General features: G+C 39.3%; 1 protein-coding gene across 1 annotated transcript in view; it reads left to right on the forward strand.

Moving 5' to 3' along the window:
* HERC2 (HECT and RLD domain containing E3 ubiquitin protein ligase 2) overlaps positions 1-27,932 on the forward strand; it is a 231,180-nt gene that overhangs the window by 139,871 nt on the left and 63,377 nt on the right. The window contains 10 exon segments of the mRNA XM_065880686.1: positions 12,764-12,939; positions 16,118-16,229; positions 17,556-17,637; positions 17,744-17,887; positions 19,323-19,413; positions 19,717-19,894; positions 20,082-20,163; positions 20,244-20,415; positions 23,444-23,588; positions 24,245-24,470. Coding sequence (XP_065736758.1) covers positions 12,764-12,939; positions 16,118-16,229; positions 17,556-17,637; positions 17,744-17,887; positions 19,323-19,413; positions 19,717-19,894; positions 20,082-20,163; positions 20,244-20,415; positions 23,444-23,588; positions 24,245-24,470 — 1,408 coding nt within the window.

Genomic DNA, 27,932 nt, shown 5'->3' on the forward strand with positions numbered 1-27,932 from the left:
TATTATGTGGAGCTGGGAGGTCTCTTGTGGACCAGTGTCCTGAAGTTGGTTCTCCCACCTCAGAGGCACAGCACTGACTCCTGGCTACAGCACCAAGAGCCTTTCATCCACATGGCTCAGAATTAAAGGGAGAAAAAGTAGAAAGAAAGAAAGGTAGGAAGAAAGGAAGGAAGGAAGAGGGGAGGGAGGGAGGCAGGGAGGTGGGAAGGGAGGGAGGGAAGGAAAGGAAGGAAGGAAGGAAGGAAGGAAGGAGATAAAATAAAATAAAGTAAGATAAAATAAAATAAAGTTATTAAAATAAAAAGTCATTATTGGGGCTTCCCTGGTGGCACAGTGGTTGAGAGTCCGCCTGCCGATGCAGGGGACACAGGTTCGTGCCCTGGTCCGGGAAGATCCCACATGCCGCGGAGTGGCTGGGCCCGTGAGCCATGGCCACTGAGCCTGTGCGTCCGGAGCCTGTGCCCCGCAATGGGAGAGGCCACAACAGTGAGAGGCCCGCGTACCGAAAAAAAAAAAAAAAAAAAAAGTCATTATTAAGAAAAAAATTTTCTTTGAAAAGAAAGAAATACAAAAACAAAAACGGACGTATAGAATCCTAGGACAAATGGTGGGAGCAAAGCTATACAGACAGTCTCTCACACAGAAGCATACACATACACACAAAGACAGGAAAAGGGAAAAAATTAATAAATCTTGCTCTCAAAGTCCACCTTAATTTGGGATTATTTGTTGTCTATTCATGTATTCCACAGATGCAGGGGACATCAAGTTGATTGTGGAGCTTTAATCCGCTGCTTTTGAGGCTGCTGGGAGAGATTCCCTTTCTCTTCTTTGTTCTCTCAGCTCCTGGGGTTCAGCTTTGGATTTGGCCCTGCCTACCTGTGTAGGTTGCCGGAAGGGCGTCTGTTCTTCGCTCAGACAGGATGGGGTTAAAGGAGCAGCTCCTTTGGGGACTCTGGCTCACTCAGGCCAGAGGGGAGGGAGGGGCGCGGAGTGCGGGGTGAGCCAGCTGCGGCAGAGGCCGGCGTGAGGTTGCACCAGCCTTAGGCGCGCCATGCGTTCTCCCGGGGGAGTTGTCCCTGGATCCCAGGACCCTGGCAGTGGCGGGCTGCACAGGCTCCCCAGAGGAGGTTGTGGATAGTGACCTGTGCTCACACACAGGCTTCTTGGTGGCGGCCGCAGCGCGTTAGCATCTCATGCCCGTCTCTGGGGTCCGCAGTTTTTTTTTTTTTTTCACATCTTTATTGGAGTATAATTGCTTTACAATGGTGTGTTAGTTTATGCTTTATAACAAAGTGAATCAGTTATACATATGTTCCCATATCTCTTTCCTCTTGCGTCTCCCTCCCTCCCACCCTCCCTATCCCACCCCTCCAGGCGGTCCGCACTTTTAGCTGCGGCTCGCACCCGTCTCTGGAGCTCCTTTAAGCAGCGTGCACCAGGAAACAAAGAGGGAAGAAAAAGTCTCTTGCCTCTTCGTCAGGTCCAGAGTTTTCCCCGGACTCCCTCCCGGGTAGCTGTGGTGCACTAACCCCCTGAAGGCTGTGTTCATGCCGCCAGCTCCAGTCCTCTCCCTGCGCTCCGACCTCTCCCTGAAGCCCGACCCTCAGCTCCCAGCCCCGCACACCCCAGCAAGTGAGCAGACAAGCCTCTCGGGCTGGTGAGTGCCGATCGATACCAATCCTCTGTGCGGGAATCTCTTCGCTTTGCCCTCGGCACCCCTGTTGCTGTGCTCTCCTTCGTGGCTCTGAAGCTTTCCCCTTGTGCCACCCGCAGTCTCTGCCTGCGAAGGGATTTCCTAGTGTGTGGAAACCTTTCCTCCTTCACAGCTCCCTCCCACTGGTGCAGGTCCTGTCCCTATCCTTTTGTCTCTGTTTATTCTTTTTTCTTTTGCCCTACCCAGGTACGTGGGGAGTTTCTTGCCTTTTGGGAGGTGTGAGGTCTTCTGCCAGCGTTCAGTAGGTGTTCTGTAGGAGTTGTTCCACGTGTAGATGTATTTCTGGTGTATCTGTGGGGAGGAAGGTGATCCCCACATCTTACTCTTCCGCCATCTTCCCCTCGTCCCAGTATCTTTATTTCAAGCCCAGGATAGGCTTTATGGCCTTTATTATGTTGAGGTATGTTCCCTCTGTGCCCGCTTTCTGGAGAGTTTTTATCATAAGTGTGTGTTGAATTTTGTCAAAAGCTTTTTCTGCATCCATTTGAGATGATAATATGGTTTTTATTCTTCAGTTTGTTAACATGGTGTATCACACTGATTTGTGGATACTGAAAAATCCTTGCACCCCTGGGATAATTTTGCTTGATGATGGTGTATGATCCTTTTAATGTATTGTTGGATTCGGTTTGCTAGTATTTTGTTGAGAATTTTTAAAATATTTATTTGGTTGAGCCAGGTCTTACTTGCAGCAGTCGGGCTCCTTAGTTGCGGCTCACGGACTCCTTAGTTGCGTCACGTGGGCTCCTTAGTTGTGGCAGGCAGGTTACTTAGTTGTGGTTTGAGGGCTCCTTAGTTGTGGCTCACCAGCTCCTTAGTTGTTGCACATGGGCTCCTTAGTTGTGGCAGGTGGGCTCCATTAGTTGAGGCTCACAGACTCCTTAGTTGCGGTTCACCAGCTGCTTAGTTGCAGCATGCAGGTGGGATCTAGTTCCCTGACCAGGGATCAAACCCAGGCCCCCTGCATTGGGAGCGTGGAGTCTTAACCACCCGCGCCACCAGGGAGGTCACCTGTTGAGGATTTTTGTGTCTATGTTCATCAGTGATAATTGCCCTGTAAATTTTCATTTCTTGTGTGTGTGTGTGTGTGTGTGTGTGTGTGTGTGTGTGTGTGTGTGTGTGAGATATCTTTGTCTGGTTTTGCTATCAGGGCGATGGTGGCTTCATAGAATGGGCTTGGGAATGTTACTTCCTCTGCAGTTTGTTTTTTTGCAGTAGTTTCAGAAGGATAGGTGTTAACTCTTCTCTAAATGTTTGGTAGAATTCACCTGTGAAGCCACCTGGTCCTGAACTTTTGATTGTTGCAAGTTTTAAAATCACAGATTTAGCACATAATTAACTGAAAAGCTTTTGCACAACAAAGGATACCCTGGAGAAAATGAAAAGACAACCTATTGAATGGGAGAAAAAAATTGAAATGGTATGACTGATAAGGGATTAATATACAACATATATCAACAGCTCATACAACTCAACAGCAAAAAAACAACCCAATTAAAAAATGGGCAGAAGAACTGAATAGACATTTTTCCAAAGAAGAAATGCAGATGGCCAACAGGCAGATGAAAAGATACTCAAAATCACAAATCATCAGTGAAATGCAAATTAAAACCACAATGAGATATCACCTCAGACCTGTCAGAATGGCTGTCATCAAAAAGAACACAAATAACAAATGTTAGCGAGGACTGCAGAAAAGGGAACACTTGCACACTGTTGGTGGGAATGTAAATTGGTACAGGTATATATCCGAAAGAGATAACATGTACCCCAATGTTCATAGCAACATTATTTACAATTGTCAAGATAGGGAAGCAACCTAAGTGTCCATCATCAGAAGAACGGATAAAGATGTGGTACATAAATACAATGGAGTACTGCTCAGCCACAAAAGAGAATGAAAATTTGCCACTTGCAACAACATGGAGGGACTTGGAGGGCATTATGCTAAGTGAAATAAGTCAGACAGAGAAAGACAGATACTGTATGATATCACTGTACATGTGGAATCTAAAAAATACACCAGTTAATGAATATAACAGAAAAAGAAGCTGAGTCATAGACATAGAGAACAAACTAGTGGCTACCAGGGGGAGAAGGAAGAGGGAAAGGGCAATATAGGGGTAGGGAGTTAAGAGGCACAAAGTATTAGGTATAAAATAAGCTACAAGGATATATTGTACAACATGGGGAATATAGCAGATATGGAGTATAACCTATAAAAATTGTGAATCACTCTATTGTATACCTGTAACTCACATATTATTATATATCAGCTATACATCAATGAAAAATAAATTGCTTAATTGATTTAAAGAAGTCACAGATTCAATATCAGTACTTGTAATTGGTCTGTTCATACTTCCTATTTCTTCGTGATTCTGTCTTGGGAGATTATACCTTTTAGGAATTTGTCCATTTCTTCTAGGTTGTCCATTTAATTGGCATGTTGTTGCTCGTAGTAGTCTCTTATGACCCTTTATATTTCTGTGCTCTTGGTTATAACTTCTTTTTCATTTCTGATTTTATTGTTTCCGGCCCTCTCCCGTTTTTTTCTTGATGATTCTGACTAAAGGTTTATCAATTTTTTTTTTCTGTTTTCAGAGGACCAGCTTGTAGTTTCATTGATCTTTTCTATTGGTATTTTAGTCTCTATTTCATTTATTTCTGCTCTGATCTTTATGATTTCTTTTCTTCTCCTAACTTTGGCTTTTGTTTGTTCTTGTTTCTCTCTTTGCTTTAGGCATAAGGTTTGTTGTTTATTTGAGAACTCCCCTCTTAGAATTGCTTTGCTGCATCTCATAGGTTTTGGATCACCATGTTTTTATTTTCATTTGTCTGTAGGTATTTTCTGATTTCCTCCTTGATTTCTTCAGTGATCCACTGGCTGTTTAGTAGCATATTGTTCAGCCTCCACATGCTTGTTTTTTTTTGCAGTTGTTTTCTTGTTGATTTCTAATCTCATAGTGTTGTGGTCGTAAAAGATGCTTGCTATTATTTCAGTTTTCTTAAATTTACCGAGGCTTGCTTTGTGGCCTCGCATGTCATCTCTCCTGGAGAATGTTCCATGTGCAGTTGAAAAGAATGTGTATTCTGCTACTCTCAGGTAGAATGCTTTATAAATATCAATTAAGCCCCTCTGGTCTAATATGTCATTTAAAGCCTGTGTTTCCTTATTGATTTTCTGTCTGGGGGATCTGTCCACTAATGAAGGTGGGGTATTAATGTCCCTCGCTGTTATTGTGTTACTGTCGATTTCTCCTTTTATGTCTGTTAATGTTTGCCTTATATATTGAGATGCTTCCCTGTTGGGCGTATATATATTTACAATTGTTGTATTTCCTTGGATTGAAGAAGATATAACATTTCTTCCCCTCATTTTCAGTTTGTATGTGTCTCTAGATCTGAAGTGAGTCTCCTATAGGCAGCAGATATGTGGGCCATGTTTTTGTTTCCATTCAGTCAGTCTGTGTCTTTTGGTTGGAGCATTTAGTCCGTTTACATTTAAGGTATTTATCCATATGTATGTTCCTATTACCGTTTTGCTAATTGTTTTGGACTTGTTTTTGTAGGTCTTTTTTCCCCCTTTCTTCTTTTGTTCTCTTCTGATTTGATGTATATCTTTAGTGTTATTTTGCATTCCTTTTTCTTTTTTGTGTGTATTTCTATTACAGGTTTTTGTTTTGTTACTTTTGGTTTGTTTTTGTTACTATGAGGTTTTTGTACAGCAGTCTAGTTAAATATGTGCTTGTTTTAAGTTGCTGATCTCTTAATTTCAAATGCATTTTAGATACCCTATATTTGTACTCTTCTCCCCTCATGGTCACTGCTTTTGAATTCATATTTTACATCTAATTGTTTTGGCTATCCCTTAAACCCTTATTGTGGGTACAGATGATTTTACTCCTTTTGTCTTTTAACCTCCCTACTAGCTTTGTGTGTGAATGATTTCCTACTGTATGTTTGCCTTTACCAGTGAGCTTTTCCATTTTGTAATTTTCTTGTTTCTAGTTGTGTCGTTTTCTTTTCCACCTAGAGGAGTTCCTTTAGCATTTGCTGTAAAGCTGGTTTGATGTTCCTGAATTCTTTTAGCTTTTACTTGTCTGTAAAGCTTTTGTTTTCTTCATCAAATCACAGTGAGAGCCTTGCAGTGTAGAATATTCTTGGTTATAGGTTCTTCTCTTTCATCACTTTATATTGTGCATTCCCTTCTGGTCTGCAGAGGTTTTGCTGAAAAATCAGCTGATAGCCTTATAGGATTCCCTTGTAAGTTGTCTTTTGCTTTTCCCTTGTTACTTTTAATATTCTCTCTTTATCTTTTAATTTTTTCATTTTTATGACAATAGTCCTTGTGTATTCCTCTGTGGGTTAATCCTATATGGGATTCTCTGTGCTTCCTGGACTTGGTTGACTTTTTCCTTTCCCAGCTTAGGTAAGTTTTCAGCTATTATCTCTTCAGATATTTTATCAAGTCCTTTCTCTCTCTCTTCTTCTGGGACCCCTATAATATGAATATTTATGTGCTTGTCGTCGTCCTACTGGTCTCTTAAACTGTCCTCATTTCTTTTTGTTCTCTTTTCTATTTGGTAGCAGTGATTTCCAGTACTGTGTCTTCTAGCTCACTAATCCATTCTTCTGCCTCATTTAGGCTACTGTTGATTCCTTCTAGTATATTTTTCAGTTCAGTTATTGCATTCCTTAATTCTGTTTGGTTGTTCTGTATATTTTCTAATTCTTTATTTAAAAACTTCTAATTTCTCGCTCTGTGCATCTGTTCTCCTTCTGAGTTCTTTCATCATCTTTATCATCATTACTCTTGGGTAGGTTGCCTCGACATCACTTAGTTTTTCTTATGGTGTTTTATCTTCTTACTTCGTCTGAAACATAATCCTGTTGCTTCATTTTGTTTAAATTGCTATTTGTATGTATGTGGTAGGTTGGTTCTGCTTCTCAACCTTGGAGAAGTGGCCCTCTGTAAGAAGATGTCCTGTGCATCCCAGCAGTGCAGTTCCTTCTCATCATCCAAGGAAGGGGCACGGGCCAGCTGGTTCCAGGGTAGGGTCTGGCCTGCATTTGCAGACTTGGTCTGTTGGCTGAAGGACTGTCGTTTTCTTGCTTCTGGTGTCTGACCTCTGGTGAGTGAGGCTGATCTAGATAGTTGAGTGAGTGAGATTCCTGGCAGGTGGGGCTGGTGCCTGCCCCCTGGTAGGTGGAGTTGGGTCTTGGTCCTCTGGTGGGCAGGACCATGTATAGAGGCAGCTGTGGGCTCAGGAAGTCTTTAGGCAGTCTGTCTGCTGATGGCTGTTTCTGCACCTAGTTTGTTGTTTATCCTGAGGCGTTCCAGCATTGGAGCCTAGAGTCTGGTGGGTAGGGCCAGGTCTTGGTGCCAGAATGTCAGCCTCCAGGAGAGCTCATGCAGATGAATATTCTCCTGATATATCTGCCACTAGTGTCTATGCCCCCAGTGTGGGCCACAGCCTCTCCCTGTCTCCCCAGGAGACCCTCCAAGACCAGCAGGTAGATCTGGCCCAGATACCTATCAAATTGCTGCTTTTGCTCTTGGTCCTGGTGCATGTGAGATTTTGCATGAACCCTTTATGAGTGAAGTCTCTATTTCCCCCAGTCCTCTGGAGCTCCTCCAGTCAAGCCCCCGCTGATCTTCAAAGGCAGATGCTCTCAGGGTTCCTCTTCCCAGTGCCAGACCCCCAGGCTGGGGAGCGTGATGTGAGGCTCAGAACTCTCACTCCTGTTGGAGAACCTCTGTAATATAATTATTCTCCAATTTGTGAGTTGCCAACCCCGGTGGGTATGGGATTTAATTATATCATGAGCCTGCCTGTCCTAGCAGTCTTGCTGTGGTCCATCTTTATGTCTTTAGCTGTAGAGGATCTTTTCTAGTAGGTGTCAGTCTTTTTCAACGTTAGTTGTTCTGCAGATTGTTGTGATTTTATTGTGCTTGTGAGAAGAGGTGAGCTTAGTGTCCTTCTACTCTGCCATCTTGGCCACTCTCCCATAGTGTTCCTTTTTGATGGTTTGCAAATGACAATGGAGTTGCCTTTTTTTGACCATCTCTATAATAACATTGAGCCCATATTTTCCCCCTTAATTAAATAATTGTATTTATTTTAAAATTTGACATGTATACAACTTGAATTTGTTGCTTATCAGATCAGCTTGAAAAGAAAACAAAACAAATTTCTTCCTCACTATCTTTGGTAAGAAGCAGAGGTAAAAGCTCTTGGCAAAAGTCATTGCCAAGCATGTCAGGGTGCTTTGTGCATTTAGCATTGTGTTATTCACGTTAAATATCTGTTACTATTGCAATAGTTCTTTCTGACCATACATGTGTCACTGGAAATTGCTTTTTTGTTTTCATACCTTTAATTTGGTAATAAGGAAAATTTCAAAATGAATCCAAGTTAATTTTATCTCCTGAAAATTCTGTCTGAGAGAATCAGTGAAGGTTCTTTTAAACAGTACATATTACAGATCAGTGAGACTGCCTTATAAATCTTCCAGTAAATCTTTCCACACAGACGTGAACACTATTTTAGTAAATTAAATATATTTAAAGTAACGCAGGTTAAAGCAGTTTTTTTAACTACCTATACGTTATCTCATGAGAACTTATTTAATTGGTATGATAGTGGGTACCAAATAGTTGACTTTTTATTCATCTAAAGTTTATCATAAGTGAGTTTATTTTTAAATTATTAAATGCAGTTTGCCAATCATTGCTTTATTACTTAAAAAAATTTTTATTGGCGTATAGTTGACTTACAGTGTGCTAGTTTCAGGTGTACAGCAAAGTGAATCAGTTATACATGTACATGTATCCACTCTTTTTTTTTAGATTCTTTTCCCATATAGGCCATTACAGAGTATTGAGTAGAGTTCCCTGTGCTATACAGCAGGTTCTTATTAGTTACCTATTTTATATATAGCAGTGTGTATATGTCAGTCCCAGTCTCCCAATTTATCCCTCCCCCCGTTATCCCTTGGTAACTATAAGTTTGTTTTCTACATCCATGACTCTACTTCTGTTTTGTAAATAAGTTCATTTGTACCCTTTTTTTTTTTAGATTCCACGTGTAAGCGATATCATATGATGTTTGTTTTTCTGTGTCTGACTTACTTCACTTGGTATGACCATCTCTAGGTCCATCCATCTTGCTGCAAATGGCATTATTTTGTTCTTTTTTATGGCTGAGTTATATTCCATTGTATATATGTACCACATCTTCTTTATCCATTCCTCTTGTGATGGACATTTATGTTGCTTCCATGTCCTGGCTATTGTAAATAGTGCTCCAGTAAAGATAGGGGTGCATGTATCTTTTCAAATTATGGTTTTCTCAGGACATATGCCCAGGAGTGGGATTGCTGGGCCATATGGTAGTTCTGTTTTTAGCTTTTAAAGGAACCTCCATACTGTTCTCCATAGTGGCTGCACCAATTTACATTCCCACCAACAGTGGAGGAGGGTTCCCTTTGCCCTACACCCTCTGTAACATTTACTGTTTGTAGATTTTTTGATGATGGATATTCTGACCAGTTTGAGGTGATACCTCATTGTATTTTTGATTTGCATTTGTCTAATAATTAGTGATATTGAGCATCTTCTCATGTGCCTGTTGCCCATCTATCTGTATGTCTTCTTTGGAGAAATGGCTCTTTAGATCTTCCACCCATTTTTTGATTGGGCTATTTGTTTGTTTGATATTGAGCTTCATGAGCTGTTTGTATATTTTGGAGATTAATCCTTTGTTAGTTGCTTTGTTTGCAAATATTTTCTCCCATTCTGACAGTCGTCTTTTTGTTTTGTTTATGGTTTCCTTTTGAGTTTAATTAGGTCCCATTTGTTTATTTTTATTTTTTTTAACATCTTTATTGGGGTATAATTGCTTTACAATGGTGTGTTAGTTTCTGCTTTATAACAAAGTGAATCAGTTATACATATACATATGTTCCCATATCTCTTCCCTCTTGCGTCTCTCTCCCTGCCACCCTCCCTAGCCCACCCCTCCAGGCAGTCACAAAGCACCGAGCCGATATCCCTGTGCCATGTGGCTGCTTCCCACTAGCTATCTACCTTATGTTTGTTAGTGTGTATATGTCCATTTTGTTTTTATTTTCATTACTTTAGGAGGTGGATCAAAAAAGATCTTGCTGCGATTTATGTCAAAGATTGTTTTGCCTATGTTTTCCTCTAAGAGTTTTATAATAATCCAGCCTTACATTTAGGTCTTTAATCCATTTTGAGTTTATTTTTGTGTATGGTGTTAGGGAGTGTTCTAATTTCATTCTTTTATATGTAGGTGTCGAGTTTTCCCAGCACCACTTATTAAAGACACTGTCTTTTCTCCATTGTAGAGTCTTGCCTCCTTTGTCATAGATTAGGTGACCATCGGTGTGTGGGTTTATCTCTGGGCTTTCTATCCCGTTGCATTGATTTGTATTTCTGTTTTTGTGCCAGTACCATACTGTTTTGATTACTGTAGATTTGTAGTATAGTCTGAAGTCAGGGATCCTGGTTCCTCCAGCTTTGTTTTTCTTTTGCAAGATTGCTTTGGCTATTCAGGGTCTTTTGTGTTTCCATACAATCTGTAAATTTTTTTGTTCTAGTTCTGTGAAAAATGCCATTGGTAATTTGAAATGGATTGTGTTGGATCTGTAGATTGCTTTGGGTAGTATAGTCATTTTCACAATATTGATTCTTCCAATCTAAGAACATGGTATATCTCTCCATCTGTTTGTGTCGTCTTTGATTTCTTTCATCAGTATCTTATAGTTTTCTGAGTACAGGTCTTTTGCCTCCTTGGGTAAGAATCATTGCTTTATTATTTTTTTCTGCCCACATAAAGGCAGGCAAGTTCCATGTGATCCCAGTGTGTTACGTTAAAGAAGCTGATACACAGCCAGCGATAGGTTAAGTTTTTCAAGGTGGAAGGTTGGTAACTTGTATCTAGAGACTATGGGACCATACCAACACTTTCCCCCAGATCTAAGAGTTGATGCTTTGGCCCTTGGATACACCAGAAGGTTTTTGTTCTATTTATTTTCTTCCTGTCTTTGATAACTAAAATTTTGGAACACCATTCATTCTTGAATGTCATTAAACTGTCTTATGGAATACGAGGTAATAAATTAACAGTTAATACAAATGGTGGTAATAAATTAATAAAGTGGCAAATGATGAAAATTGAAGATATTATTGAGTTTTTTTGAGAAAAGATAATATTGCATTTTAGTGCATTTTATTAACTTATTGCTGGGTAGTGGAATGTAGCTTGTCTGTTACCTTAATTATGCTACTGAATTCTTTTTTTTTGTATTTTAAGTAAATCAGTAACCACAGAAATTTATTCAGTAACTGAGATAGGTATTCATGAAAGGTGTATTGATTTTAATAAATTTTAATAAATTTTTAGTTCAGAACAATTTATTACGTAATATTTGAGAAGCACAGAATAGTGTATTTCACGTATATGAGAAATATGAAGCATTGTGAGTATTCAGAAAATTCAAGGCCCACTCTCCATCCCTCCAACCAACTTAAGAACTAGAATATTACCATTCCTGTAAAGCTACTGGACTCTTTCTTCTAGCATTGCTTTTCCTATCAAAATGGTTTGTGACAGGAATTTTCTAACATAACTGTAAATAGTAAGTATACTGAATCCTCCATGAACCTATCACCTAGTTTCAATGATTATCAACATTTTTGCCAGTCGTGTTTCACTAACTCCGTCTATGTGCCCCCCCTACCCCCCGCCCTTTTTTTTTTTTGAGGTGTTAAAGCAAGCTCCAGACATGGCCTTATTTCAGTAGTGAGTACTTCAATTATTCATTTCTAACAAGGACTTTAAAAATGTAACCACAATGCCATCACACCGAAAAATTTTTCTTTAATATCATAAAATATCCAGTCAATGTTTAAATTTTCCCAATTATCCAATGAATGTTCATTTGTAGTTGGTCACTCTGAATCGTGATTCAGGCAGTGTCTGCACTTTGCACTTCATTAAAATTTTTCACTGTCTTGGTTTTTCCTTGCTAAAGAAAGAAACAGGGCCTCTTTTTCTTGTAGAATTTTTCATTTCTCTATTTGCCTTTTTCACTCAACCTGTACTTCCTGTGACTTCATAGGTAGATCTTAAGGTTTGATTAGGGCCCATTGAGGCAACAAGAAGTCATTGGTGATGTGTGTGCTTCCTGCTGGTTCAGTGTTTGTTCACATATACAGGAATAGAGGAATACTCTGAATGTCAGGTACGGGGGATGGGGCATTCTGTGGGACAGGGAGCCAACTTTAAAAAACGAATGGCAAAGGTATAACAGAGGGAGGTTGCATCCTGTTTGGATTCTGATTTGGATAAGCCGAAAATAGAAAGATGTTTATGAGATGATTAGAAAATTTGATCACTGGTAGCATTTAGATGATATAAGATTATTGATTTAGCTATCATAATAGTACTGTGGATATATTTTTTAAATGCCTGTATTTCAGTGATACATACTAAAGTTTTGAAACAACATGCTGCCTGGAATTTTCTTATGATAATCCATATATGAACAAAATCAGTCATCCATTGATAATTGTTGAACTAGGTGATGGGGTTATGGGACTCTGTATTGTTTTCTCTAATTTGTATGTAATCAAATATTTTTATTATGTTTTAAAAATTATGAAGCCTTTGTGACTACCTGACACCTAATCTCTTTCTTAATCATCTTGGTTTAAGAAAGCTTTAAGACAGAAAAGTTTTGGAGTCATTCAGTAAGGCTATCATGCTATTTCATTTTAGTAAGAAAATTACTGTGAGTCCCATGCCTTGGATGAACATCCTTGGTGAATTAACGACTTCTTTTGAAAGCGAACCCCACTCAAATGTGCCTGCCTCAACCCTGCCTAGTATTTCCAGAACTTAAGTAAAGGGGCTCTAACTTTCCACATATTCCATGTCTCATATGTCCTTCTTTCCAGTTAAAGTATCTAATGTGTTTGATTCTGAAAACTCTGTAGCTTACTGTGTTTGTATCTAGTATCACAGGTATATTGAAATTGCAATAAAGCAGTGCAGGAGCTCAGGAATTGATTGTAAAATCCATGGTCTCATCCTGCTGGGACGGATACGTGCAGAGGAGGAAGATTTGGCTGCAGTTCCTTTCTTAGCTTCAGATAATGAGGAGGAAGAGGACGAAAAAGGCAACAGTGGGAGGTGAGAGCTGTTTGCTGTTGGTGGTACTCATGCCCAAACTCTCACTTTCAAAAGCCAGTGTTTAATTGGAGTGTATCTCATAATGAGGATAGTTTAGTGCCCATAGGACTATTTGTTAAATATTAGTTAATGTTCAAATCATATTCAAAAATATGATTTAATTTAATTTTAGGAAAAATTTAATGTGGAAACACATTGTATTTAGAAAAATTCACTTAAAAGGGAAAATAAAAATGTTAATTTTTCTACCTAAAATATTACTGTTAGTATTTTGGTATATATTCTTGTAGTTTTCTTTTTTATCTGTCCCTAATTGTGTTTTCCTTTGGAGATAGTGTGGTATGGTATATATTTTACAGCCTTTTTTGTTAAGAATTTTATTAATAACTTTTAAATTAAAAAATTTTTATTACAATAAAATAGACATAAATTTACCATCTTAACCAGTTAAGTGTATAGTTCAGTGACATTAAGTAAATTTACATTATTGTGCAACCATGAGTAACCTCCATCTTTAGAATATCTGTATCTTAGCCTTCTGTTGTATAATTTTATTTTGTGCAATATTTCATCTCATGATTAAGTTCTCATTTACTCAGTTCCTTATTTTGTATGAGCCCTGTAGTGATGACTATTACTGTATTTATTCATCCACCATATATTTATTGAACACCTACTGGAGGCTAAACCCTGTTCTCTGTCCTGTGAATGCTGTAGTGAACATGCTAAATAAAACAAGACAAACTCACACACATTAGAGTGGCCTCACGGCTGTGGGAAGTGCACGAAGGAGAAGGGCCTGGTGCTTTGAGCGACTGCAAAGGAGAATTGGGCTGTCAGGAGAACAAGGAAAAACTCCCCCCATCAAAGCAAAGTGGGCAGTAAGGGGTGTTGGCAGGGGAACATCATATACCAAGGGTGAAGAAAGGTGTCTGCCAGGTCTGTGCACATTTGCTTTTTATTCCAAGACCTGTATGGAGGGCTCATGTGCAGTGTCTGTTCTGAGCTCTGTTTACGTCCCAGCAGCAAACAGTGCAGGCAATTACTGTCCTCAGATAAGTTGTCTTTTCACAAATAAATAAAAGTGAAATTGCCAAGTCGATAGGTGTTTCTCTTGTATTGCTGGTGTAGCTGGGTCCTTGCAGATGTTCACTAGAGGCAGGTAGCAGTGCCAGCTGAGCTCTGCTGATCACTGCCCATAGCACTGAGTGCTTTCTAGTGTGTGACGTGAGCGGTCTGTCCTTTTGAAACAAAGGAGTTTGGCCCTGCACTGCTATTAAGCACATACTCTTAATCATGAAGAGGTGGCCACTGTGGTGATAAATCAGGTCATTCTAGGGATCTTGGGCTTGGATCCTGTCTTGTTTCATTTCGGAAGCTTTGCAAAGAAGTTGAAGAGAAAATAGTCTTATAACACTACCTTATCTAGAATATATGTTATACTATATGTTACAGTTCAAACTGTTTGTGTCTACATGCATTAATTTAATTAAGTGAGGAAAATGACATTTCATTTAAATAAATCATTGGGATTTTTAAGTGAAAGGATTCTAGAGTCACATTTTCTTATTCGGTAGCTACTAAAATGAATTGGGCAAATATAATTAGTACATGTACTATATATGTGAAATAACCACAAAAGTTTGAGCTTTACTCATAGGTGAAATTTTTACACAGCTGGATACATTCACAAAAGAAATTCTAGATATTTGAATGTAATTTTTTTTCCTTTCAAATATCATTAATGAGCTAATAACTAATGAATGGTCCAAGCAGTCTCCCACAGGGCAAGCCCCCAACTAGGGTGTGCCCTCACTGACCACCCGCTGGCATTTGTTCCCCCTGCTGATGCTTACATGGTACCAGTCCTTACATGTCTCAACACTGGTGGAATCCCCTACATACTTTTGAGTAACACTGTGTTACAAGGTATTTCAAATAAAATGTACATATACTTGCTCTCCTTTGCCTGGTATGGGATGAGAGTTTTCCTACCTTTTTATCCCCAAACCATAAAATTTTGATCCCTGAAAGTAAATATTCATTAGTATGTAACACGTTAAAAAATCTCACCTATCTGTAAGCTAATCTCTGGAGTCTTCAGTTGTCTATTGTAGCTTATAAAAATAGAACAAAAGCAAAAAGCTAAAACCTCAAACACAGAAGCAGCAGTTTTCTTACCACCTGGCATAAAACTGACAACCAAGCAAATCTAACATTGTTCCATGTACTTCGTGTTCTTATCATGTTCAAGAATTGATGGACTTTTTTTTTTAATTGATTCAATCTAATTTATTTCTGATGTACAACAAATTGGAAGTAACAATAGCCATTTTTCTCAAGTGTTAGCAGTATAGTTAACACTTAATGCATGGACATCGGTTGCTGTGATTTTGTCATTTAAATTTTTTTTAATTTAATTTTTATTTTATTTTGAAGAATGTGTGGACTTTGTTGATCAAACTTTTAACCCATCGAGGGCAGGTCAGGAGATGGGATGAATGAGATGGCCTGTGCTTCAGGAGCCTCGGGGGGCTGGGCAGGCCTCCCCTGGCAGAATGGAGATTTGGACCTCCTCCTCCAACGCAGCTGGCCAGCACAGTGGGCAGAGGGTGTAAAGGAAGAAATTTGCATTTTGCCTCGGGACATGTGTTTGTATTTGAGTACATCAGAGGTCATGTGGCTACATCCATTTTATTATTTCTTTGGCGGGAAAATATGACCAAACAGGGTTTGAGGTTTAGGGACATGGCCACAATTCCAGTCCCGGTGGTGATTCTTGGCGCCATTAACCAACATTCTCTCCAGTTACATCTGCAGTAGCTGTGTGTTAAGGTGATGGGTGGTAATTGCTGTAAAAGCAATAAAAGCTGTCACGTTCAACTTGGTATACAAGAGGAAAGAGAACTGCACAGTGTCTCTTGGGAAGATCTCCACCAGAATAAAAAGCTAAGGTTAAATTCTAGTATTGAAAGGTAGCATACGGGTATCTAGAAATTTTGACCCTCTGGAACACTAACTCCTGTGTATACTTCAGGCTTTGTTGAATTAAAACAAAACTTAAAGAGTTTCTGATAGTAACCAGCAAACTGTGTGCTTGAGGTTGTTTTCCTTTTTATTTAAAAAATGTTTTTACTCTGATTGACCTCTATTTCTGTTTTATTTTTCCTTTGATTAGCCTTATTAGAAAGAAGGCTGCAGGTCTGGAATCGGCGGCTACGATAAGAACAAAAGTATTTGTGTGGGGCCTGAATGACAAGGACCAGCTGGGAGGGCTGAAGGGCTCCAAGGTACCTGCCCGATACCCAGTGCCCTCGCCACCCCGTGCTGCTCAGGCCCAGACAGGCCCAGCAACAGCCGTGCTTCTTGAAGTTTTTATAATGGTCTTTCCTTTTATATGTTGTTTTTAAAGTTGACTTTTCTTAAGTAATTCTTGACATGAACTCACAGACATTATCAAATTTAGTTTCTGAGAAGCCTCTGTCCTTGGAAAATAGTGCACTTTAGATATAGTTGCATTATTGCTGTTTTGTAAACTAGAACATACACTTTTGAAAAGATTTGACAAGCACAGAGGTAAAAATTGTAGAGTATTAATTATATTTTAAAGAGTAGGTACAACAATTGATGCATTTGAACTAGAGTTGAATTCAGTGTGGCTCTTAACTGAGGAAGAGATTCCTCCAAATTTTAGTGTCTGGAAACAGTTTCTTTTCAGATGAGCATCTCCACTACTTAGTATTCCATGAGACTTCACCCATCATAAGATCCCTTGTTATCTGCATTGCCAAGAAGCTGAAAAGGAAAGTTAGAACTCATTCATTTTAAGTCTTGTGGTTCTAGTACAATGAAAATAATCTTATGCAATTCAGCAGCCTCAAGTTACATCTGTTTTTGAGGCCCCTGCCCTGCATTTGGAGATATGTGAGGCCCAGAAGCTCTGGGAGCCTCAGCTGTGACAGGGGCTGTCTAGGGGGTCCCGAGGGCATGGCCCTTTTTGGGGTTTGCACATGAAAGGTAGGTTGGCGCTTCACGGTTGGGATGAACATCCTTCTTCCACAGTAGTAGTGACTATTTGATACTTTCTGACACATAGGAATCATAAAGGGCTTCTTAGACAGGGGCTTTGATAATTTTAAATTAAATCACACCCATCTCTAATGGGAAATTTAAGTGTATAATTTCTTAGAATTAACAAGAATGAGCAGGACATGACCTGAAATAAAATGTAATTTACCAAATGTTTGTTTATATCTTTACATTATGTGTATTTTATTTTTTGCCTTGTATTATGGATATGTTCAGATGTACCCAGGTAGAAAGAAAAGGGACCTGAGTCCTCTTGTCCCTGTACCAGCTTCAACAGTTGCAGATGGTCACATTTTTGTCTTTATTTTCTACACAGCCTCACCCCTATTCATTTTAAAGTCAATCTCAGTATATCATTTCATCCTTAAAATACTTGTGTATATCTAAGAGACAAGAACTTTGGTTAATATAACCATGTAAATTAACAGTAATTCTATGTACCATCTAGTAAGATTACTTGTAATTTTAAAAGTATAAATAACATTCTCTCTTTTCTCCTTTATTTTTTAAAAAAATTCTTGTTTTAGATAAAAGTTCCTTCATTCTCTGAGACACTGTCTGCTTTAAATGTAGTACAGGTGGCTGGTGGTTCTAAAAGTTTGTTTGCAGGTATGATTATTCTAATATTTAAAAAGTTTTATATGATGCTTAGGACTGAAAACATAGTTGTTGCATTGTGAAAAGTGAGTCCTTTCCTCACTCCTGTTCCTTGCAGTGACAGTGGAAGGGAAAGTGTATGCCTGTGGAGAAGCCACGAATGGCCGGCTGGGGCTGGGCCTCTCCAGTGGGACTGTGCCCATTCCTCGACAGATCACAGCTCTTAGCAGTTACGTGGTCAAGAAGGTGGCCGTTCACTCAGGTAAGGGCCAGGCTTTGCACTGGTGCACAGATAAGCCTGTTGTTCGTGCTCTGTAATTAACTGGGGCCATAAACAATTTCCCCTAAGGTGTCTTTGCATTCTTTTTCAAATTTTACTTAACTGTTAGGAATAAAAGTTGGTTAATGTAAAACTCCAGGTGGTCTAGAGTTTAATTATTGTTGCTGCACGAGGCTTCTTGGAGGCCAGTGGTTGCTGGCGTTCCAGGCGTGTGGGGCATACCTCACCAAAGGAGGGGGCTTTTAATCTTGGAGCTTGTGGTCTCAGGTTCATAGCATCTCTGCAGTCATCACGTTCTGTGCTTAAATATGTGTTACTTTTCTGGGGAAAGAGCCTGTAACTTTCATCAGATTCCCAGTACCTGTAAATTCCAGTGATAAGAAAGAACCATTTAAAAAAAAAATCACACTGCTTCAATTCAGGAAACTTTTGAGTATCATTTCAAAGCCCTGTGCTCTGAGGAAATGAACTGAATTAGATACAAACTGAGTTCGTGTCTATACTGGATAGGGTTAGATTTAACCCCTTAAAACAGAAAATCCAAACGGTAGTGGCTTGAGCAAGATAGCATTTTACCATTCTCTGTAGAAACCTGGAGGTGGGGTCCAGGGCCAGTGTAGCAGCCTCAGTACCTGTGAGGTGCACTAGCTTGCTGTCCATCCCCGTTGCAGCCGCAGGTGAACGTATAAGATAGGCCTTTTCCTCAGGCCCACTCTGCCCCTCCAAAGAGCTTTTCTGGAAGCCTCACTCACTTCTGTCGCACCTCTGTCACCATCCTCTGTGGGCAAGGGAGTCTGGGAAGCGTGGTTTTTAGCTGAGCACATTGCCCTGGATCATGTGGGCTCTGTTGGCAAGGGATAGGGTGCAAATGGGTATTAGGAGCCTAGGAACTGGTGGACACAAGTGACAGAGAGGAAATGCTCTTCAGTCCTGAGCTGGGGTGGATGGACTAGGAGAGTGAGGCATACTGGGGAAAAAGCATGAGCTGATTGTTTTGGGAAGAGTGAGCATAGTGCCTTAATTGCAATTGATGTTACTTTTGCTTAAATAATTCCATTGTTTAGGTACATTTCACAAAAGCCTAATTGCCACTGCATTTCATAATTTGTCTAATCACAAATGTACTTATTTTTCCATCTGAATTTTGACCCTTTATATATTTAACATAGCAGCAACCCCATTAATAAATAATATCATTTTGCTGCTTCTTTGCGAGTAAAATTCTTTGTAGGACTTAAACTTTGTAGTTTAATAAATGTTCACTTATTTTATATATTTGTCACCCTAAAATGTTCATCTTATTTACTCAGTTATTCAACACATATTCACACCTACTGCATGCCAGGAAAAATAGGTAGTTGTGCTGTTAACTTTTGTAAACCAACTTTGGCAGCCTCTCCCTGTGTGAATATTGCAGGTGGACGGCACGCTACAGCTTTAACTGTTGATGGGAAAGTGTTTTCCTGGGGTGAAGGTGACGATGGCAAACTTGGACACTTCAGTAGAATGTAAGAATATTTTCTTCATTACTTGCTAATAAGAAACTGTTACTGTTAATAATAGTGAATGCTTTTTGATAGTTTTTTGTAGAAAATTGAGTAGGATGGGTTATTTATGAAAACGGAACTTAAAAATATATTTAAAAATTGTCTATGAATGTGGTTTGGCCTCACATGTTCTGTTTTAAGGTTTGATAGTTAACAATCTAAAGATGTTGTTTTGACTAAATGTGGCTCAGTGTTGATGTCCTTTTCTTTCTTCTTTAAAAAGGCTGGATTGACTATAGGGAGTATTATTTAATCTTGCTTTAGGAACTGTGACAAGCCACGGCTGATAGAGGCCCTGAAAACCAAGCGAATCCGGGATATTGCCTGTGGGAGCTCGCACAGTGCAGCCCTCACGTCCAGTGGTGAACTGTACACCTGGGGCCTCGGAGAGTACGGCCGCTTGGGACATGGGGATAACACAACACAACTGAAGCCCAAAATGGTGATTATACACATTTTTGTTGCTTGCAGAAAATTTACCACCTGCTGATTTCCAGAGAAGATAAGCTCCCAGTCTAGGACAGTTCATAAAGACATGACCAGTATTGGCTTTCAGTCTGTGGGGAAAAATCCCCCTTGCTTTCTTAGTGCCTGTGCTTGATTCTGTTTTTAAATTTGTGATTGAGTAGGTGAAAGTCCTTCTTGGTCACAGAGTAATCCAGGTGGCGTGTGGAAGTAGAGATGCACAGACCCTGGCTCTGACTGATGAAGGTGAGTCCTGTCCTGACTCCACGTTGCTGGGGGAGGAACATTGTGAGACACTGGCCTAAAGTATATATTTTTAAACCTAGGTTTGGTATTTTCCTGGGGTGATGGTGACTTTGGAAAATTGGGCCGGGGAGGAAGCGAAGGCTGTAACATTCCCCAGAACATTGAGAGACTAAATGGACAGGGGGTGTGTCAGATCGAGTGCGGAGCACAGTTCTCCCTGGCCCTCACCAAGTCGGGAGTGGTGTGGACGTGGTACGTAAACGCCTGTCATCTGTCAGTGTGTCTGTTTGGGGCCTTTTAGGGAGGGGGAAACCTTTATTTTCTTTCTCATTCAGGCATCTTTGTTTTTCAATTTATTTTGAGTTGGGATTAATGACAATATTATAAGAAATTTCCCATTATAACTGGGCTGTTTAGAAAAGAACATTGGAGAAATTTTAGCCCAAACTTGTCTGTCTTGTTTTTTTTTTGTTTATTTATTTATTTTTAACATTTTTATTGGAGTAGAATTGCTTTACTATGGTGTGTTATTTTCTGCTTTATAACAAAGTGAATCAGTTATACATATATCACCATATCTCTTCCCTCTTGCGTCTCCCTCCCTCCAACCCTCCCTATCCCACCCTTCTAACTGGTCACAAAGCACCGAGCTGATCCCCCTGTGTTATGCGACTGCTTCCCACTAGCTATTTTACATTTGGTAGTGTATATATGTCCATGCCACTCTCTCACTTTGTCCCAGCTTACGCTTCCCTGTCCCCATATCCTCAGTTCCATTCTCTAGTAGGTCTGCGTCTTTATTCCCATCTTGCCCCTAGGTTCTTCATGACCTTTTTTTTTAGATTCCATATATATGTGTTAGCATATGGTATTTGTCTTTCTCTTTCTGACTTCACTCTGTATGACAGACTCTAGGTCCATCCACCTCACTACAAATAACTCAATTTCGTTTCTTTTTATGGCTGAGTAATATTCCATTGTATATATGTGCCACATCTTCTTTATCCATTCATCTGTCAGTGGACACTTAGGTTGCTTCCATGACCTGGCTATAGTAAATAGAGCTGCAATGAACATTGTGGTACATGTCTCTTTTCGAATTACGATTTTCTCAGGGTATATGCCCAGTAGTGGGATTGCTGGGTCCTATGGTAGTTCTATTTTTATCTTTTTAAGGAACCTCCATACTGTTCTCCATAGTGGCTGTACCAATTTACATGCCCACCAACAGTGCAAGAGGGTTCCTTTTTCTCCACACCCTCCAGCATTTATTGTTTGTAGGTTTTTTGATGATGGCCATTCTGACCGGTGTGAGATGATATCACATTGTAGTTTTGATTTGCATTTCTCTAATGATTAGTGATGTTGAGCATTCTTTCATGTGTTTGTTGGCAGTCTGTATATCTTCTTTGGAGAAATGTCTGTTTAGGTCTTCTGCCCATTTTTGGATTGGGTTGTTTGTTTTTTTGATATTGAGCACATGAGCTGCTTGTAAATTTTGGAGATTAATCCTTTGTCCCTTGCTTCATTTGCAAATATTTTCTCCCATTCTGAGGGTTCCCTTTTGGTCTTGTTTATGGTTTCCTTTGCTGTGCAAAAGCTTTGAAGTTTCATTAGGTCCCATTTGTTTATTTTTGTTTTTATTTCCATTTCTCTAGGAGGTGGTTCAAAAAGGATCTTGCTGTGATTTATGCCATAGAGTGTTCTGCCTATGGTTTCCTCTAAGAGTTTGATAGTGTCTGGCCTTACATTTAGGTCTTTAATCCATTTTGAGTTTATTTTTGTGTATGGTGTTAGGGAGTGTTCTAATTTCATTCCTTACCTGTAGCTGTCCAGTTTTCCCAGCACCAGTTATTGAAGAGGCTGTCTTTTTTCCATTGTATATTCTTGCCTCCTTTATCAAAGATAAGGTGACCATATGTGCGTGGGTTTATCTCTGAGCTTTCTATCCTGTTCCATTGATTTGTATTTCTGTTTTTGTGCCGGTACCATACTGTCTTGATTACTGTAGCTTTGTAGTATAGTCTGAAGTCCAGGAGCCTGATTCCTCCAACTCCGTTTTTCATTCTCAAGATTGCTTTGGCTATTCGGTGTCTTTTGTGTTTCCATACAAATTGTGAAATTTTTTGTTCTGGTTCTGTGAAAAATGCCAGTGGTAGTTTGATAGGGATTGCATTGAATCTGTAGATTGCTTTGGGTAGTAGAGTCATTTCCACAATGTTGATTCTTCCAATCCAAGAACATGGCATATCTCTCCACCTATTTGTATCATCTTTAATTTCTTTCACCAGTGTCTTATAATTTTCTGCATACAGGTCTTTTGTCTCCTTAGGTAGGTTTATTCCTAGGTATTTTATTCTTTTTGTTGCAGTGGTAAATGGGAGTGTTTTCTTAATTTCACTTTCAGATTCTTCATCATTAGTGCATAGAAATGCAAGAGATTTCTGCGCATTAATTTTGTATCCTGCTGCTTTACCAAATTCATTGATTAGCTCTAGTAGTTTTCTGGTAGCATCTTTAGGATTCTCTATGTGTAGTATCATGTCATCTGCAAACAGTGACAGCTTTCCGTCTTCTTTTCCGATTTGGATTCCTTTTATTTCTTTTTCTTCTCTGATTGCTGTGGCTATAACTTCCAAAATTATGTTCAGTAATAGTGTTGAGAATGGGCAACCTTGTCTTGTTCCTGATCTTCGTGGAAATGGTTTCAGTTTTGCGTTTCTTGTTTAGGTGAGTTGTATGTATAGGGTTTCTTCTGCTGCTTTGCCGTGCAAGAAGCCTAGTGATCAAATGCGTGGAAAACAGATTTCTGATTTATTTGATCCCTGAAAAAGTTCATGTTTGTTTCTAGTGAAAGATTATTTTACTAAATCAGAAAGGAATGGAATATCCAGCTGACCACGGCCAGGCAGTGTGATGGCCTAAGCCTGAGTATCATGACCCAAAGGCAGCTGAGGAAGAATTAGAGCAGAGAGGCCTTTTAAGAGCCATTTGAGCTTGTGTGCCATGTTTTCAATCTCTTTAGATGAAACCTACCTCAGTAACTTAAATGGAAAACACACATGAAGGATCTTGCTAGCAGAATTAATGAATTAATTTGAATTAATGGTATACTATTTTAGAACAATATGATAATAACAGTAATTTCAAAGACCTTGGGAATTGTGTATGATGTTATCATTGAGCTGCCTCTAGTGCTGTGACAGTGAGTGGTTTCCTGTGGGGCATTGCCAGCACCATAATCATGTATTAAAAATGCTCGCTCTTGACCTCCTTGCAGGGGGAAGGGGGACTACTTCAGGCTGGGCCACGGCTCTGATGTGCATGTGCGGAAACCGCAGGTGGTGGAAGGGCTGAGAGGGAAGAAAATTGTGCATGTGGCCGTCGGGGCCCTGCACTGCCTGGCGGTCACTGACGCGGGGCAGGTAAGCGAGCCTGTGACATGTCCTTTTGTCTGTAGTGTAACATGATGAAACGACATGAGTCCCGGTACTGGGGCACCAGGAGGGTGGGCTTTGTCCATTGTGTTCCTGTGTATATCTGCCTAACTGTCAGCATGGGTGAGCGTACCTGGGAAAGAGCTGCTGACTGATGCAGGCTATAAAGCCATGGGGTTTCCCACTCTAATACCTGATGGGGAGATATATGTACTTCATTTCAGAAATAAAGTTATCTTTGACAAGTGTTACTCGTTCTTCCACCATGAGAGGCCATCCCGTGACAAGCTCATAGATGATATACTTTGACATTGACTTATGACAACAAATCAGCACACCGTACTTTAATCAAATGAATTAAAAATGAATTATACTTTCTAATTCTGTAAAGCCAAGAAGTAAATTCCTTGAAAAGTGAGCATATTTTTTTGATCATTTTTCTTTGCAAAATAAAGGAAAAAATAAGTTACTATATTTAGTTGAAGAGGAGGACTTCCCTGCTTCCTGTAACAGAACAAAATAGATGAATTCATTGGGTTGATATTAAGTAAATACCCATCTGTAGTCATTGGCAAGAATTTTGAAGTAAATTTAGAGCAAATGTTCTGAAATGTTGAAAAATTCCGTTTTTTCCCCCTTAACAGGTATATGCTTGGGGTGACAATGACCACGGCCAGCAGGGCAATGGCACGACCACGGTTAATAGAAAGCCCACACTTGTGCAAGGCTTAGAAGGCCAGAAGATCACGCGAGTGGCTTGCGGGTCTTCGCACAGTGTGGCATGGACAACCGTCGACGTGGCAACACCCTCTGTCCACGAGCCCGTCCTCTTCCAGACCGCAAGAGACCCTTTAGGTGCTTCCTATTTAGGTAACACAGATTTGTGTTTTATTTGAGACCCCTCTGTATGCTATAGCAATGCCGTCGATAGAATGTGTGGTGTCGCTACCAGATTAGGGGTTGTGGCACCGGGCTAACTGCATTCTGAACCACAGCCACAGAATCATCATGGCGCACTGTGCTGTGATTTATCCTGGAAGGAAAACTTGAGAAGGGAGTGCAAGGCTGATTCCTGTACTGTGGTCAGGTCAGGTCTGGCAGTGCTGTGCACATGTGCAAACAGGGGAGACTTTATAATAACCACCTGACATGTATAGGCACTTGGTATTTTCAATAACTCTGTTTAGGTGTGATCACCATACAGTAAGCCACACACCTTTAAAGTGTAGTTTTCATCAGCTTTGATCTGTGCATGCCTGGGAGAGCATCATCACAGGTGAGGTAATGGATGAGCCCGTGCACCACCCTGGAGTTCCCGTGTGCCCTTCGTAAACCCACCCTGCCTGCACACCACTGACTTGCTTTCTGTCGCTATAGATCAGTTTGCCCTTCAGAGTTTTATATAAATTAAGTCATACAGCATGTACTTTTTTCTTAATCTCACTTTTTTCACTCACCATAATTATTTTGAGATTCATCCACATTGCATGTATCAGTATTTCATTCTTTTTTATTGTTGAGTAGCATTTTATTTATGGATATACTGCAGTTGGTTTATTCATTTGCCTGTTGATGGACTTTTGGGTTGTTTCCAAATTTTGGCTATACAGATAAAATTGCTGTGAACCTTTGTGTACAGGTCTTTATATGGACATACGCTTGCATTTCTCTCTAGGGTGATACCTAGGAGAGGAATTCTTGGTAGATGTAGGTTTATCTTCTTAAGAACTGCAAACTGTTTGCAAAGTGTTCTAAAGCTCTAGCTTCTCCATATTTGTGTCTGTACCTGGTGTGGTCAGTCTTTAATTTTAGCCATTCTTGTAGATGTGTAGTGGTTATCTCATTGTGGTTTTGCTTTGCTTTTCCCTAATGACTAATGTTGAGCATCTTGCTTATTTACCACCCAAATATGTTTTAAGTGTCTATTGAAATCTTTTGCCTGTATTTAAACCTAGGTTGTTTTCTTATTATTGAGTTTTGAACACTTTTTATGTATTCTGGGTACACATCTTTCATCAGATATATGATTTGCACATATTTTCTCCCAATGTAGCTTGTCTCTTCATTCTCTTAGGTGAAGTTTAAAGAGCAAAAAATTTCTAATTTTGATGAGTCCAAGTTTATCCATTTTTATCTTTTGAATGTTGTATTTAAACAGCCTTTGCCTGACTCAAGATCATAAAGATCATAAAGATTCTTTTCCTGTTTTCTTATAAAAGTTCTGTAGTTTTAGTTATTTACGTGTATGCTTGATCTTGAGTTAAATTTCATATATGGTGTGAGGTATGGATTGAAATAAATTTATTTATTTATTTATATTTGATATATGGATATCCAGTTGTTTCAATTGCATTTGTCAAAAAGAAATATCCTTTCTTGATTGAAAGAATTTGCACTTTGTCAAAAATCAGTTGTTTATGTATGTGTGGATCTATTTCTGGATTCTCAGTTCTGTTTAGTTGATTTATTTTTGTATTTTGATGCAAATACCACATTGTCTTGATTACTGTAGCTTTATAAAAGAATGAATTCAAGCTTTGGTAATGCTTTAGCTTTATTCTTTTTCAAGTGTGTTTTGGGTATTCTAGACCCTTTGCATTTCCATATAACTTTTATTTTTTTTATTTTTAAAATTTTATTTATTTTTGGCTGAATTGGGTCTTTGTTGCTGCACTTGGGCTTTCTCTAGTTGTGGCGAGGGGGAGCTACTCTTCGTTGCAGTGCATGGGCCTCTCATTGCGGTGGCCCCTCCTGCTGCAGGGCATGGGCTCCAGGTGCACAGGCTTTAGTAGTTGTGGCACGTGGGCTCAGTAGTTGTGGCTCGTGGGCTCTAGAGCACAGGCTCAGTAGCTGTGGTGCATGGGCTTAGTTGCTCCATGGCATGTGGGATCCTCCCGGACCAGGGCTTGAACCTGTGTCCCCTGCATTGGCAGGCGGATTCTTAACCACTGTGCCACCAGGGAAGCCCCTCCATATAACTTTTAGAATCAGCTTGTCAATTTTTATAAAATAGCCTACTTGGAGATTTGATTGCACTGACTATAGATCATTTTGGGACTTGCTTCACAGTATTGAATCTTCCAGCCCTTGAATGTAGTATTTCTCTCCATTTGTTTAGATCTTTAACATTTCTCAGCAATAATCTGTAGTTTCAGTGTACAGGTCTTGTATATCTTCTGTCATATTTATCCCTAAATATTTCATATTGTTCATCTGTTGTTAATGGTGTTTTAATAATTTCTTTTGTTCTTTGCTATTATCTAGAAATATTCAAGTTGATCCTTGCTAGTGTGTAGAAATACAGTTGATCTTTTTAAGGACATTTGGATTATTTCAGTTTGGGGTTATTAGAAGTAAAACCTGCTATGAATATTCCTATTAAGTTTTTTGAGTCAGTCTTCCATACCTTGAATAAACCCCACCTGGTTTTGCTACTTTTCATTTCTTTGATTTTCTGTTGTTTATCGGTTTTCAGTTTTATTGGTTTCTGTTCTCATCTTTATGCTTGCTTTATGTTTATTTTCTATTCTTTTTCTAGTTTCTTGAGGTGAGAGCTTAGATCATTGATTTGAGACTTTTCCTCTTGTCTATTGTAAACTTTTAGTACTATAAATTTGCCTCTCAGCACTGCTTTAGCTACATCTCTCAAATTTTGATATGTTGTATTTTCATTTTCATTCAGTTATATATATGTATTTTAAGGACATATGAAAAGTAATTTTATTTTTGTTTAACCTTAAACTTGCCATACTGCTTCATTCTTTGAACAGCATTTATCTTCTGTTTGATACCCAGTCTGCATTCATATTGGAAATTAGTGAAAACCACTTAGTGATTCCACTTTGAAGTTATAACCATACAGCGAGATGTTTTGAATATAAGCCTATCTATATGTTGGATAAACTTTAGGAACTCTTAGTGTCTCTTGTTTTACAGAAATTCTCTCTCTATCCTGATGTACTTTGGTTGATCTAGAAAACTAAAGGCAAAGGGCCAGAAAGCTAACTTCCTTAAATGAGACAAAAGGAAAATTTTTCCAACTACCACTATAAATAAAAATCTTTCAAATACCAAATCAGTTTTCTCAAATCTTTCAAATACCGAATCAGTTTTCTCAAGCATACAACAAATTCTAATTTGATGGTTTTTTTCTTACTACTTCACTTCAAACAGTGACCTATAAATTTGTTTAAATAATAATTAAGTACCTTTTATGTTTTTTCAGAATGAAAAAAAGTAAATGCTGTGTTGAAGATACTACTAAAAATACTTCATCTTTCAAATATGGTCCCTGTGTTGAAAATCTATAGGAATTTTTCCAATTAGATTTCA

The sequence above is a fragment of the Phocoena phocoena genome, chromosome 7 (genome assembly GCF_963924675.1).
Source record: "Phocoena phocoena chromosome 7, mPhoPho1.1, whole genome shotgun sequence".
Taxonomy (NCBI): Eukaryota; Metazoa; Chordata; class Mammalia; order Artiodactyla; family Phocoenidae; genus Phocoena; species Phocoena phocoena.